Source organism: Prionailurus bengalensis, chromosome X, assembly GCF_016509475.1.
Source record: "Prionailurus bengalensis isolate Pbe53 chromosome X, Fcat_Pben_1.1_paternal_pri, whole genome shotgun sequence".
NCBI lineage: Eukaryota > Metazoa > Chordata > Mammalia > Carnivora > Felidae > Prionailurus > Prionailurus bengalensis.
Genome location: NC_057361.1, coordinates 107,958,888 through 107,974,847, shown reverse-complemented (window position 1 = coordinate 107,974,847; position 15,960 = coordinate 107,958,888). Strand labels below are relative to the sequence as shown.

At 44.1% G+C, this 15,960-nt stretch overlaps 1 protein-coding gene across 2 annotated transcripts in view; it reads left to right on the top strand.

The window, feature by feature from the left end:
* The first annotated feature begins 930 nt into the window (after window positions 1-930).
* ZDHHC9 (zinc finger DHHC-type palmitoyltransferase 9) overlaps window positions 931-15,960 on the top strand; it is a 31,992-nt gene continuing 16,962 nt past the window's right edge. The window contains exons 1-4 of one of the 2 annotated variants that reach the window (XM_043571632.1): window positions 931-1,168; window positions 1,514-1,581; window positions 2,767-3,068; window positions 12,919-13,079. In XM_043571632.1, coding sequence (XP_043427567.1) covers window positions 2,902-3,068; window positions 12,919-13,079 — 328 coding nt within the window. In that variant the 5' untranslated portion in view covers window positions 931-1,168; window positions 1,514-1,581; window positions 2,767-2,901. The remainder of the gene's footprint in view (window positions 1,169-1,513; window positions 1,582-2,766; window positions 3,069-12,918; window positions 13,080-15,960) is intronic. The other variant, XM_043571631.1, reaches the window with a different exon arrangement.

Below are 15,960 nucleotides of genomic sequence, written 5' to 3'. Positions count from 1 at the left end.
GAGCCATACTAGTGAAAACAGACTTAATGCCTTTTAAAGTCCTCTGTAATAATATTAATTCCCTGGTTCTCAACTGTTTTCCCCACTCCAATCTCGAACTTCTAAAGGATGCGACTCACTCAGATCAGTAGCAGTGGCTCATTGTGGCAGTAACTGCAGAGGTGAGAGTGGCAGAAGGAAAAAAATCAATGTGGTTGGTGGGTGGGGATTCTGCCTTGGATCCCCGCCCTCCTCAATTATCATAAGCTTTCCAAAACGAACAGTAATTGACAACCTTCTTGGCAATGTTACTTCATTACCTACCTGGAAGAATTTAAGTCCTGTCAGTAGAGTTTTTCTAACTTCGTCAATTATTTGTTTTCGGTACTGCAAAATGATTCTATGTTCCTGGAGACAGGTGTCCCTTTCAAGTTCCTTTTTATGTGTGTTTTCTTCCAAAAGCCAGGGTGCTGGGACAGAGGTGAAGTCCCTAACTACTGAATGGGACTTGGGAGGCAGAGGACTTGTCTTTATGCTAAAAACGAGTAAAATCCCGGGTCGCGGTTGATTTCCTGCCAATAGGGCCGAAGAGGCCCAGGGCGGACCTAGTATGAGCCCTGGGTGAGCCCGAGTGAGCACCCGGATCTGCGAGCCAGTGTTGCTTCAGCGTCTCGCCGTGTGTGTGAGAAGAGGCTGGTACCCCTGTCTCTCCTTGTCTCATCAGCAATACCTTTCACCTCCGTGTCTGCGTAACTATATCAGTAGAAAGCGACGCTTCTCACATTGGCTCTCGGACCCCAAAGGGAGGCTGGCAGTGGCTTGGCAGGTGGGCACGAAGCCGGGAGATGGGTGGGGGAACGGGGAGGAGGCAGCGTCGAGTGGCGTTCGGGGCAGCCAATGGTAGTTCGGGGCAGGGGTGGCAGGGGCGGAGGCGCCGAGGCCGAGCAGCCAATGGGGGGCCAGCAACTACTGGAACGACCTGGTGACGTGAGGAGCGTTCCATTCGGCCAGCGGTGGGCGGTTGCCACAGCTGGTTTAGGGCCCCGACCGTTGGGGCCCCTTGTCAGGAGGAGGCAGCCTCGGGGCTGGGGAGGAGAAGTCGCTGCCACCTCTGGCGGCTGACGCGGTCCCCTGGGACAGTCCACTTCCTGCCCTCAGTTCCCCGCCGAGTTCGGTCTCCAGGGTTCAGGTAACGAGGGGTGGGGGTTGGGGTCTCCTGGGCTCGGCCGCATGGTGGGCTAACAGCCCCTCCGCTGTACCCAGCCGCGCGGACGTTGGCACTGGCCTTCTCAGCTGGGCAGCCGCCGAGCCCCTGACCGCGGCTGACTACACGTGGCGGGGCGTGTGTGAGTGTGTATGAGCGTGGGGAGGTGGCGCGCGTCCCAACCTGCCTGGGGCGGTGGTCCGCTGCGTGGCGGAGGCAGGGCTGGCCTCCCGAGGCCGCGCCCGCCGCCCGCCCGGGCCTCGGGCCTCGGGCCCCAGGCTGGTGGGCCGGTCGCTGGCTCTCGACGGATTTTGATCTTTGTTCTCCCAGGCCCGGCTCCCCTTCCTGGTCTCCCTTCTCCCGCTGGGCCGGTTTATCTGGAGGAGATTGTTTTCCAGGTTAGTTTTACACAAAGGAAGTGTTCTCTGCCCCTCTGGTGCTCCCTCCCCTTTGCCAAGGCTTCTTGCTTTCTCATTTCCCTGCTCAAATAGAACCTAGTCTCTATTTGGACCCTTGTCCTCTCCAGCCCGTAATGATTTCGGGTTGGTTGTTTCTCATCAGTCAGGCTGGCTGCAGGTTTCCACCTCATTCTTGCCAGAGTGGGGCATGTGGTGTCAGTAAATAGAGGCCACAGCACCACACCTGAGAAGAGAAGGGTGGCGGTGGCTGAGAAAGCCTGGGCCTGGGGGTTCAGGATCACCAAGTGGTGATGGTACTTATGGAATGTCCCAGAAAGCAAGCACCTTTATGACTTTTCTTAGCTGCTGACATGTCCACCCACCCCACCCCCAACCATTCCAGAACTCTCCTGCTTAAGTCAGCCTTTCACCTACAGGTCTGTGATGTGGTTTCATTAAGATTCCCACAAATGTTAGGCTAGACTAGCAAGATTGGTTCATTTCCCAGACTCAGGAAGTTACAGAGGGTTTGATTAGGGGAAATCTGTTTTGAGTAAATACAACCTGGATATGTGTACAGAGTGTCCAGAACCTCCTAGCCCTGCCAGAGGGTGACTTGTTCCCTGGTGTGATTCATATTTGAGTGGCTAATTAAAGAAAGAAGGTGAATGGAGGAGGGGAGGGAATGGCTCCTTAAGGATGGAAACTCTACCATTATTTTGAGTCTTCTTACTGATGATTATAGAACACTGTGGTACAGTGGAAAGTGCTCTGGCCTGAAAGTCAGCAGACGTGTTTTCTTGGCTTAGCTTTGCGGCTGTGTGACCCTGGACAAGTGATTTCCTCTCTTTGGTCTTTACTTGTTTCCAAAACAAAGTAATTGGGGCTATCGCCCTAAAAATCCTTTCTAGTTCCAAGGTTCTATGATGATAAAATCATCAGTATTATATTGGAAATATAGGGATTATTAAATCCATAGTAAGAAGACATGGTAACCCCCTTCTTTTTTGAGAACATTTAGCCTTTTCTACTTTTAGAGGATACATACAGATTGGAAATAAACTTTTCCCACTTCCCTACCACTACCCCTTTAGGCAGTGCTCATTTTTCCACCTCTGGTAAAGGAGGGTTGAACTGCATTTTCTTGTTCCTGCCTCATATTTTTCTTTTTGTGCTTTCTCTTAGGGCTACAAATTGGACTTTTGATGATGTTTGACCCCGCGGCAGCAATAGCAGGCATCGTGATTTCAAAGTTGGGCTCAGCTTCTCTTTCTTCTCTCTTGTAATCACAAAGCCCGTTTTGAACCAGGAATTCCAATCATGTCTGTGATGGTGGTGAGAAAGAAGGTGACACGGAAATGGGAGAAACTCCCAGGCAGGAACACCTTCTGCTGTGATGGTCGAGTCATGATGGCCCGGCAAAAGGGCATCTTCTATTTGACCCTTTTCCTCATCTTGGGGACATGTACACTCTTCTTTGCCTTCGAGTGAGTTTCTATTGAGTAGACTTGCCTGATTATAGTCACTTTGAGTCCAGGGGAAGAACCTTCTTTCTGGAGAGTTTGTGGATGGTCCTTGGATACCACTATCCTCTTGAGTAATGTCTATAGATTATGCTAACTGAGTTCATTTCCTTGTGCTTGTAACAGGGTATGTGCTTCATTAAAAACCCAAGACCTTTGATACCAATTTTGTAGCACAGATTTGGGGCTACCCCTGGCACACTTGGGAAATAAAGGCATTTGTCTTTGTTACTCACCTCTCCTTTTCACTGGTCTCCTTAGGAGTTTAGTGACAGACTCCATCTTCCCCATCCCTCTTGGGCCTAGGGGCAGCCCTCATGGTCATAACTCTATACCACAAAACTCACCTATTCTTTTATTCTGGGTCACCTCTCCTAGCTATTAAATTGAAAAGCCAACTGAACTGGGAACTTGCAGATTGGTTCCAGCCTCAGCTGCATGTGTGGCACATATGTGCTTTTTAAATGTGAGTTTCACTCTAGATCACTCAGCATAAACAACTCTGTATTCTGTGTGTGTCTGATACCAGCTTTGGAGTTGTTTTTTTCTTTGATATAATAGCTAGTACTAGAGCCACCATTTGAAGCCTGTATAGGTCACTGCTCTAGGGAGGTGACCAGTTGGATTCTAGGGTACTGTGGCTTGACTACTGGGTATGCTGAGAATGCTGTACGCTCTAGGGATGGGAACAATGCTAATTGCTTTGGGATTATTATGAGGAGGGCCTTGAGGAGCCAAGAGGTGTGTGTGTAGACTGTGAGCCACCCCTGATATGAGTCTGCTATAGTTTATGCACTACCATGACCCCGGGGGCTCCCAGGCTGGGGTGTGGCTGTGGCAGGGAGGAGGGGGGCCCCCTTGGCTAGCCTTTGTGGGTAATCAAAATGAGCTCTGATCTCTTGGAGCTCATTTTTGTCCTTCTGTAAGGGCTCCAGGCTTTCCCAGTGCATCAAGAGTGATTTTTCAGGCTGTTTTGCCAGACTTTTTGATGGTTGCAGCTGGCTTGAGCAACAGTGGCAGGGGTGGGGGGAAGTTTATAACAGGGCTAGAAAAGGAAGGTCAGAGAAGCTCTTTGTCAAAGGCTCTTTTGCTTCTGACTTTGTGAAGTATTTGGCGAAGTCAGTCAGGTTGGAGATGGCTTCTTAGTTGCTTTCCCAGTCTTAGGTTTACGGTGGCGTGTGTATATGTGTGTACTTGTGTGTGGTATAAGTGAGCATGTGCAATCAGGCAGGCATACGTGTAACACTAATAAAATGCTGTCCCCTCTCACCCTTCTCTCCAAAAAGAGATATTTTTTTGCTTTATTCTTTCCTTGCTTCTTTTTGGAAGTGCAGAGCTGAACTCTGATTTCTATCATTCTCCCTCTCTTTCAGTCCTTACCCTGCTGAATCACTAGCTCTTTTTGCCGCCACTCCCCTCCATCTTAGAGTTAAATTTGTGAGGTTGGAACTATTTAAAATAGAGATGAGATTTGTTTCTATGCCTTGAGTGAGCTGGTAATTCTGGGCCCAGAAAACCTCTGGTTTGACTGTCCAGGGGAATTGGGAATTTGGAGCTATTGGCGTTTGGCCTTTTTTGTAACTGGGAGCCAGACAGAGTCTGATTTGGATCTGTCCCACTTAGGCCCCAAAGGCCTTTGAACAAAACCGCCTGTGGGATGAAGCTTATAATTAGCTAAGTTACTGTTTGACAGAGGCAGGTTAAGTTTTCTACCAAGACGACTTTTTTCCCCAAGTTATTTCTTGTGCTTTGCCCTCAGATATGAAGGGTGAGGTTGTTTATAAACTGCCTTGAGTTACAGCTGTCTGTATGATAGAGTAAATATTTTTTAGTGTAAGGCTGGGGGAGGGAGAAGTGGGGGAAGGGAGAAGGAAGTAAACGTGTTAGCTAAGGAGTGGAATGGGGAAGCCTGACCAAAGGGGAGAGGACCCTGGCAATGAATCATTTTTACTGAGAGTGGTTGAATCTGTTTGCATGCATATGTGTGTGTGTGTGTGTGTGTGTGTGTGTGTGTGTGTCTGTCCATGTGTGTCTGTCACGTATAGACATACAGACACTCTAGGTGGTGGTTGCTTTATGCCTAGCTGATGACAGGCTGTACAAAGGACACCAGCCTGCCTCTGAAGAATGAAATCTTTTTCTGGTTGACTGTTTCCTTTGGAGTATATAATTCACTACCAACCACACAGTGGGGGATGGGATTTGGGGGACAGGATACGGGCCCCTTAGTTAGTATTAGAACATAGGGAGACTTCAGGAAATCAGCTGATCCAGTCCCCTGCCTTCAGGCTGGTGAGGGTGTCTGAACCACCAGTGAAGAGGGCTGTCTATTTTCATCCCTAAATTGTCTAGGAGCATAGATTCCACATCCTCTTACTGTTGCATTTTTGCCTTGGGGAAGTCTAGATCTTGCTGCACATCTGGACCTGCATTTTAGTAGTGGGGTCTCGCTTGCAGCAGGTGCTTAGGAACAAGCGCAAGTTGATTTATAGCTGCCCATGGCACAGCCCTGGGTTGGCCAGATGGCTTGAGAAATCTGGTCAGGCATGTGGGCACCCCTTGATGAAAAACATGCAGTATTAGTGGTGCCAGTGGATATCTTTTTATTTTTGGATTTTGCCTTTATATGTTTAGACTTCTCAAAGGAGGGGCCTGTAATTTTCATTGGACAGACAGTAGGCTGAATACATAAAATGAATAAAGGTTGTCCATCTAGGAGCTAGTTAGCTCTGTGTTGTTATAAGTGTTTCCAAAGATACTGGGTAGCCACCTCTAAGGGCTGCTGTCACAAAGTGGATTCCTGCCTGGAATGGGAAATTGGACTACATTATCACTGAGCCTCTTGCAACTCTAAGAGTCTGAAATTCTGCATAACTGTTGTGTTTGTCTGGAAGATTCAAATACACACAAAAAGGAAAGGATAGATACCAGTAGGTAGCCGTATTTAAATACATTTACATATTTAAATGTAATTGTATCTATGGTAAAAGTATTGACTTTAAAAGCAGAGTGAAAATTGTGCAGTGCTTAAGAAAAGGATTTCTTAATTTATCTTTAGGGGGAGGCATTTAGGAAATGTGTGTGTATATGCCAGTTTCAGCTTTGACCACATGAGCCATTCTCAGTCTTTTCTGGCCAAACCCTGTCCAGCTTGTGTAAACATGTAGCCACCAGCTTGGCTGGTAATGTCAGGACATTATAGCAGAATGACACTGACAACTGTGAGGTGTCCAGCCACTCAAAGACTATTGTAGTAGGTAGTCAAATTCAACTTCCTGATAAAGCTAGGGGGAAGGACCAAGTGCACTGTTATCTGGAATTGGCTTCCTAGCTATCTCTTTTAACTTTGTGACCAGATCACTGGTGGGGTCAAGGTACCCAGACTTCTCTTGTGGCAAGAATGACTATGTGACTTTTGACACCTGAAGTAGAAGCAGTTTGCTGCTATGATCAGTGCTTATGCCTCATTGTGCTGTATGTAGAGGAAATTGTATCAAGGCACTATCAAACCCTGTTGGACTGACACACATAGTTGCTTCTGATGTACAGAGGAGTCATTGAATTGGATGAACTGAAAAAAGCTTTGTAACGCTGCTCAGTAATTGACCCACTTCTAGCCTATCCAAATTCTACCGCTCTTTCAAGTCCCTTCTTGAGTTTTCCTTCATGAAACCTTTCTAATAATTCCTGCATTTGTAGGACTAATCATACATACTGCTCATTTAACACATAATCTTATGACATTTCTTAGATTTCTAAATTCTATGATTATTGCACTTTGAGCTCTTTCAATGTCAGGGACTATCTCCTATGTCTATGTAGCCCCCACAGTGCCCTCTGCCAGGGCTTACATAGCATAGATGGTCAGTAAATGTTACTGAATTAATAACACATTCTGGATACACTTTAAATGTCTTGACTCACATAATCATAGAATGGTAGAACTGGAAGTGGCCTTGGAGACTATCTCCATCCTTTTGTAGGTGAGGAAACCAGGCCCACAGAAGAGGTTACTTTACCAAGATCAGCTGGACAACCAATACCTCTGTATGACACACTACCTTTCATCTCATTGTAACCTTTTGAATATGGAATCCAGAAGACATTCAGGTTTATTAAAGTGTGCATATTGCCAAGTGCTAGACCAGCATATTCTGGGTTCTTGCTAGCTAGTGATTATGTTACCTAGTGGCATCTAGGTTATTTGGGCCTCCCCAGCTATGCTCCTAGGAAATGAAGGTATCTTTGTAGAAAACTGGTAGCATCCTGGCATGGCATTCTGGTAGCCTTGCAGGAACAGGGAAGCCCATCTCTAAGTGTGAACCTAGAAAGTAAGCGTTGTGAGTTATGAGGGGTCATTACCTCTGTGACCACTCAGAGTCCTTGCTGCCAGAATGAGGGTGGCTTGGAGAAAAATTAAGCAATATGTGCTCCCTACCTCATTACCATGTGGGTGATCCTGATGAAAGGGGCATCATGTCCCTGCAGACAGAGGAAAGAAAAATGGTCATCTGACAACACAAAGTTGCCAGGTTTGAGGAGACACAGAGCTATGTAGACAAAAGCCAAACTGACCTGGCAGAATATTTGTGCCTATAGTGACAAGATCCAGGTTCCTGAAGTTACTTAGATGAGATTGGAAAGGGGGAAATGTGACTTTATCATGATCTCTAACCAAGAGAACATTCTCCAGAAAATTTTTCTTTGCAGGTTCTATCTTGTGCTTTACCTAGCCCAAGATTATGTCTATGACTTGGCCAACCAAATGATAGTTTTAGAACATCATAGTTGTCTCTCTGATACCAATCTGTTATAGTACTTGGCTAAGTTCAACTTCCTGATAAAGCACACTCCCTGCAGAAGGGTTGAGTTATGTCTTCTGAACAGTATGCTTTCCTTTCTTTGCAGTTCCATAATTCAGAATTTATCTGTGTATATTCAGTCTCTACTACTTTTTGTGATAATGAGTTTCACACTGTCAATCTCTATCGAATGTATCTCCCATCTTTTGAGAATGAGTTTTAACTGAGTATAGTGATTTTCTATTTTGGGAAAAGCAAGCACAAAGAACAGGGATGTCCCCCAGCATGCCGACATCAGTTGAGATGTTTATTGAAGGAGAGAAGAGACCTTCTAAATCTTCCTCAGAGATGCCTGCTAGTATTGTGTTTAAGAACAAAGGAAGCACCTTATTCATTTTGCAATAGCAAGAAGCTAGTGAATTCAGTGTAATTAGGGGTATGTTTCTGGAATGGAGCAATGAGAAGACAAGAACCTTATGATGATGATTAGGTAAGGGCAGTTTAACTAATGGAGGGCCTTGGAATACTGGCCTGTGGGGTTTGGGGATTAATAAAGAGTGGGGAATCATTCTAAATTTTTAGGCAGGGGTATATTATAATTGAAATTTTTTATTTGTTATATTTGAAATTTGTTACTTTTGGTGTAACTGAAATGTGAAATTTGCTATTATAACAGATTTAGCAACTACTTAGCGGGCTTGCCTGGCTACAGATTTTGGCCCTCTTCAGTGAGAGGATGGTTCATTGCCTCAAAATTGAAAATGTCCCTGTTTGGTTAATTTTCCCCATTGCTACTGGAACAAGACAGGGTATACATCTTCCCCTGACCTTCACATAGCAGTCAGGGGCTGATTTTCAATTATGTTTTTAGTGTCTAAGGAAACTTTTTCCCTATCAGCAGACTCTGAAGTGTCATCAGAAGACCCTTGAGTCAGTCTTATAGGTGGTTCTATATGTTTACTACGCTTTAGAGGTAAGTAGTATGTAAAAGGACAGACAACGACCCATATCAGTGAGAACTTATAGCAAAGGCTTATTGCCATTATGTGGGGCTAAGGGCCATCATGGGGCTCTAATCCTTGGGCCCTTTCTGCTGTTCCAAGCTGTGCTTAAATCCACCCTTAATGGCTGCTATGGGAGCAGTTTTAAGCAGCCACCAGCTTCCCAAGAGAGCTCTTCTCTGACCACTTATAGTCCTTAGGGTATGAATCACCATCCTAACCCTTGATTACTGGTCTTATCTTATTCTGTAGCTGTTTCATATGTTAGTTATGTTTTCCCTAACAATATTAACTCCCATTTTCTCTTGTTCTTCATTTGTTAGGCCCATAAATACTTGTTGGCACTGAGCTTTTGGGGAGACTTAGAGGTAGAGTATTGTATAGAACACCAATCCACACTCCCAGTCTTTGAGGCAGAGCCCTGCTATGGAATCTGTCTGGTTTCTTACAGGTTCCACTTATGAATCTCTTTTGAGTTTTTTCACATCAGTTGAAGTCTGTGTCATTATCATTGTCCCTCCAATGAACTACCGTGCTGGGGATGGGGGATGGAACATGACACACCAGCCCAGCCTGGCACTACTGGTTACTGCTAGACAGTACCACCATGTGGCCCATGGGACATGTGGAAGTCCAGTCATTTAGCCTAGCTATGGAAACCTGAGGCCAATCAAGAAGTTGGTAGAAGATGGCTTAAAATAATGATATCTCTTCAGGTGGAATAAATGAAGACTTAGTGGGGACATGGTAGCATTTATAAAATTTACAAGGGAGAAAAGCAACCACTAAACCCTCTAGAAGGGGGAAATTCTCTTGGCACTTTGAAGACAAAAGAGAGTTCTGTTTCAAGAAGCGTATGGATATCATTATTCCAAGAAGTAATATGAATGGAAAGTACTAGGGGGTTTCAGAAACAGCCTATATTTGTGGATGACAGATCCCATCTTTCACTAAGACAAATTACTGATTTAGGATACTCCTGACTTTTCAGATCAATATTGGGAATTACCACCAAATCTACACATACCCTATTCCTGTCAGAGACAGGCCCATAGCTTACTGCAATTATGGTATTAACCTATGTGGATATTTTTGATCATAACTGCTAAAGACAGACATGACATGTTATAGTTTACAGTAGTCTTAGCCACTGGCTCTCTTAGTTTCCTCTTACTTGGAGTAGAAAGGCCTGTTGGTTCCACATCTGCCTTCTCAGCCACACCCACTCACTAGTGACAACTGGCTGCCAGTAGCCTCATCTCTGGAGAACAATACAATGGGCCTATTGTGTACTTGTTGACACACAGAGTGGATTGTTTTAGCAGGTGCAGAAGATAGTCCATGTGGAGATTACAGAGACCTTTATCCTTGACGGCGTAGCATAATTCAAATCTAAGTTGCTCTTTGTCTGGTTGACAAGCAGGTGTTGGAATGGGACTTAGTTAATCTCAGGTCCTTTGTGCATGGGGTTAACACTGTGTGCGTGTGTGTGTGTGAGAGAGAGAGAGATGTATATATATTTTCTATCTTTTTTTTATTTGGTATTCTTTTTTTTTTATGTGAGAGAAGGAGAGACAGAAAGAGAAAGGGAGAGTGTGGTGGAGAGGTGCAGACAGAGAGAGAGGATCTCAAGCAGACTTCACACTCAGTGCAGAGCCCAACACAGGGCTCAGTCCCATGACCCTGGGATCATGACCTGAATCAAAATCAAGAGTTAGACACTCAAGCAACTGAGCTACCCAGGCACCCCTTTTTCCTCTCTATTTTTTTTCCTGTAATAAGACAATTTAAAAGCCCTTTGGTGGCTGCTTGGATGGCTCTGATTTTTCTAAGTCTATTTATTGGATTCTGTACACCCAGAGCAGTTTGAGTCCTAGAGACATTACTTGTTTTCAAGAGTGATCTTAGAAATGGGCAGTGATTAGAAAGATGGCTGTTTTCTGTTAGTGTGGTAATTTTACTTGGCTTGCTTGTGAAACAGTCTTGTATTTCTCTTGTGTCCTTTGGGTCCCTGGTAGGTGGAGGTGACTTTTGTTTCTGAATTCACTTCTTGATTATCTGTACTACTGAAGGTGAAACAATGGAAAAGAGGGTAATCCACAAGGTAGTGATATGCAGGGGCTTTAATTACTCTGTACTAAGTCAGATCCTTCAGTTCTTCAAATTTTGTCCCCTACCCTTAGCTTTTAGAAGGAAGTAAGTCATACAAAAGCAGACTAAGACCAAGGATTTTGTTAAAAAACAAATAAGCAGGCAAACAAAAAGCCACAAACATCATTTTGCAAGTTTACTACATATGTTCACCTTTATGACAAACCGCTCAGCCTAATATTATAGTTGACTTGCACCCTTCATGCAGTTGTGTGTGTGGCGGGGAGGCAAGGGGAGGATCTCATGGGGACTGTTCCAAAACTACAGCGAATGTATAACCCCGGGGTTAAATGTTTGCTCTGAATGGACAGCAGCTTGCTTAATCCCCATGCCGATGAGGTAAGCCTTTTTCCTTAGCGTACTTTTTCTGCTCTCCCTCTGGTCCTTGCTCATCCACTTATAGTCTGCCTCTAAGAGAAGATCTCTGTGTTGAATGAAAAAATGTCCCCCAGGAGGAAGAGAATAAAAATAGGTCAGTGATAACTCTCATCGCATATTCCTATTTATTTGGTTTGAAATTCAGTTGAATGTGACAAGTATTTGTTGGTAGCTTCTTTGTTCCTGTACTTGCATTAAGCTCTGGGAGATAAAGAAGCATGATGGTAATTGTTAACAGCTGGCATTTACTTAAAGTTTACTATGTGTCAGGTACAGTTCTAAGTACTTTATTTATATTCATGCATTTGATCCACAAAATGACCCTATGTAGTGCTATTATTATCCTCATTTCACAGATAAGGAGACTGAAGTTAATTAAGTCACCCAGCTAGGAGCTGGTAGAACCACAATTCAACCCCAAATGTTCCCACTCCAAAAAAGACAAGGTTCTTGCTCTTATGAAGTCCAGCTGGGGGAGATGAGGTCAACATAGTGAAAAACAGCTAGGAAACAATACAAGGCTCTGGCAATGAGGATGACAGCGGTAGAGAAGGGAGAGATTAGTGCAGCTTAGGATAGGCCTTTCAGAGGAGGCAAGACCTCTCTAAGACCTCTCTCTATCAAATCTACCTTGTGGATTTAGTGTGAGAATTGAATGAGATGGTGCATATAAAGGGCTTAGTGCAATGCCTGGCATATGGTGAATGCTCAGTAAATTGTGATGATGACAATGATGGCATTGATGTCTCTGGGACCTGAAAGATGAGTAGAGCTGGGATATCCAGAGAGGAAGAGGGGTAGTCTTCCAGATGAATTATGAGGAAAGGGGGAGGAAACATTATGTTGAGAAGGGGTGCTAGGAGATTTTCCTTGCCTAACGTCAGTAGGCACCTACTAGCAGAGGTCATTGAGGAGAGAAAAGAATGGATGTTTCAAAGTCAGTCAGCAGCCCAGAAACTTTTCATTGGCTTTGAAACATGCCAGACCTACCCTCTGTCTGACACTGGGACCCTGCTTCATAAATAGTCCTCATCTTTTCTTCCTCCTCCTTGAGCTCAGGCCTAATGCTAGATGAGTGTTTTTGAAAAGCTCTACACATTGCCAGAGTAAGAGCAACCTGTGGTAATTACAAGTCCAGGCTCAGTTGCTTCCCTGACCTTAATAGGTGTGAGCCTTTCATGAGGCACAGAGGAAATGGGGTTTTCAGCAGGCCAAAAGGAGGGACTGGACTTGGTGATAGGAGAAGTCCCTTGAGACTGTCTTCTCTAGGTTATAGGTCCACCAATCAAATAATTGTTGACTTCCTATTATGTGCAGAACCGTATATAAGGAGTTATGGGTAATTCAAGAGAAGAAAAAACATGGTCCCTTCCCTCAAGGTACTGCCGATTTTCTTGTGGAGACCCGATCAACAAGCTGGTAACAATTTGAGGTCAATACAGGGTAGGTATAACTAAATGTTCAATTGGCTGCTTTCTTCAGATGCCGCTACCTGGCTGTCCAGCTGTCTCCTGCCATCCCTGTGTTTGCTGCCATGCTCTTCCTTTTCTCCATGGCTACACTGTTGAGGACCAGCTTCAGTGACCCTGGAGTGATCCCGCGGGCCCTACCAGATGAAGCAGCTTTCATAGAAATGGAGATAGGTGAGTTTTCTGACCAGCTGGCATGATGCTGTGCAGTGGGTGACTTTAATCACTAAGGGAATAGAATCATGTAGTTGCAGATTAAGAATCACTTCTAGCCTTTTCCCTGTAAGAAACTGAATCTGAGATCATGACCACCCTATGAATTTGGTAAGGCAGATTTAGCAAGATTTGAAAGCCATATGCTTCATACTTCCTTGTGTTGGGTTGCATTTCGGGAGGGGTTTGTTACCAAGGTCCTGCTGCACTGTTCCCAAGAGGATGGCCTTTTTTACTTTTGAAGGGTCATCAACGCATTCGATTTTTTTGATGAAAGCTATAAGCCTTCTTTTCATAAAAAATATTCTTATATGTTTGCATATACATATAATTGTGGCTGTAATTTCAGGGACTTATAGATCTTTTGAAGCACATTCACGGGCCCCACCAAGAATTCCTGATTTAAGGGAATACACAAGATGAGAGGAGACAGCCATGGTGCCAAGAACCATTGAGAATTCTAGGAAGGTAAAGGAAGGAAATGGAAGCAGTTATAGGCTGATTACAGTGTAGTTTTCAGGTCTCTTTGGGACAGAGATAAAGTGATACAATAGCCACGGGCCAGGGTGACTCCACAAATTAAAGCTGAAGATCCCAGGGCTAGAGGAGGGAATATCCTAGGAGCTCACACGGGGAAAGAAGGCTCTGATACCAGTACTAGCAGGGACTGGGAACCCAGCAGACCCAACATCAGTGCCTCCCTAAATTGTTTGCAAGTCCAGTACCCAAGTAGCTTGAGTCAGCATCCAAGCCAGACAGAGTAGAAGAAAGGGACCCAGAAGTTGTAAGACTAAAAGCTATGCCCATGGAGCACCAATATGCTTCTAGATTTTTAGACTGTTTGGTTTTTTATTTTAATATTATTTTATTTAATTAAAAACACACAAATCTATCAGGGTTATAATAGGTATTGCATTACATTTATATTTTTTGAGAGAATCTACATTTATATAATATTATCTGCCTATCTAAGAAAATGTTGTGTTTTTATTTTCAGATTGAGTTTTATGCCCTTGGATAAAATGTTTATAGTTTTAAAGCCTAGTTTCTGTATGTCTTATATTGAGTTTATTCCTGATGTTTATATGCATGCTATTATTAACAAAATATTTTCTCCCATTTCCATTTGATGTTTTTTCTTCCAGTTTTATTGAGATATAATTGACACAACATTGTGCAAGCTTAAGGTGTAAAGTATGATGGTTTGATACTCCTAGAGTGGTTTGAAAGCTTTTGTATTCCTTTTGTTTATTTTAGCTGCATTTACCTCTAGCTTCTTGCTGAATTTCTTTTTTTAAAATTTTTTTTAATGTTTATTTATTTTTGAGAGCGTGCAAGAGAGACAGAGCATGAGCAGGGGAAAGGCAGAGAGACAGGGAGACACATGTCCGAAGCAGGCTCCAGGCTCTGACTGTCAGCACAGGGTCTGATGTGGGGCTTGAACTCACAGACTGTGAGATCATGACCTGAGCTGAAGCCAGGTGCTTAACTGACTGAGCCACCTAGGCGCCCCTGAATTTCTTTTTTAAAAATTCCATCCTGTTTTAGTTGAGCCAGGGGGACATAGGCTTGTGCACATCTGAACTACTTAGGGATGGGGAGAGGGTGGGAATGGTGGGGAGAAAGAAGAGGCCAGGTGTGTTGGTGCAGCCGGAGTTCAGGGGAGACCTGGTAAAGCTGGGGTAGTTAGGAGGAAGATAGGAGGGAGAGTTGTGTGTGCCTTTTTTTCTCCATCTGGATTATTCTTTTATCATCCCATTTCCATTCACATATGGAGAAACTGAAGGTCAAAGCAGTGCCTTGACTTGTCTTTTGCATCTCACAGCAGGTGTTAGCAAGGTTAGTTTTGTTTTGCCAGATCACTGGGCCTAGAGCCCAGGTTTGAGCTGTCACATTCTGACCTCCCCTTTTAGCATGTTCTCTGTGTAGAAGATTGCATTCTTGAGTTCATACATATGTTTATGTTAGCAAGTTTTTGTCAACACTACATTCAGCCCTATGCTGGGTATGCTGTGCATGAGGGCTGGGGGATGGGCAGCAGGCGACACTGTGATTTCCTTGTATCATAGTGCCTCATGGGGAGGACAAACCATGAACTGTATCTCACAGGTGCCCTCATGTAAAGCACATGCAAAGGAATATTAAGGTGGCATGCTGGTACTTTTATCATTCTCTAATGAATAGCTATCATCCTTTTAAGACTTGTGACACACTGTTATTGTTTGATTTCACAGCATCTACCCCACTCTTCAAAAAAAGGAAAAAAATTCCATATGGTAGATATTTTTAAAATCAAAGTGAATTGAAAAATTATTCTGTTTTTAGAATTATCCTGCACATCTAGGGGGCAACAAGACAGGCATTCTCATATGCTACAGATTGATGGGCGTGCAAATTGATACAATCTGCCCGGGAAGCATTTTGGCAATAAGCAGTATGGGTTTTAAGGGTTCATACCCTTTGACTCGGTAATTCCACTTCACTTAGAGTTTAGCTAAAGGAAATAATCAGAGAGTTATACAAATTACTGCAGAAGGATTTTTAGCTCGGCATTTTTTCCTTTGTCCTTTTCTTTTTTAAAAATTTATTTTCAGAGAAAAAGAGAGCGAGAGAGCATACATGCGGAGAAGGGGCAGAGAGAGAGAGAGAGAGAGAGGGGGAGAGAGAGAGAGGGAAAGAGAAATCCTAAGCAGGTTCTGCGCTGTCAGCACAGAGTCAGACATGGGGCTCAATCTTACAACTGTGAGATCATGACCTGAGCTGAAATTAAGCCCAAACTTTTTTTCTTTTTAATATGGGCCTAGCTATTTTAATGCCAGCAACTTTATATTTACTACTCAGA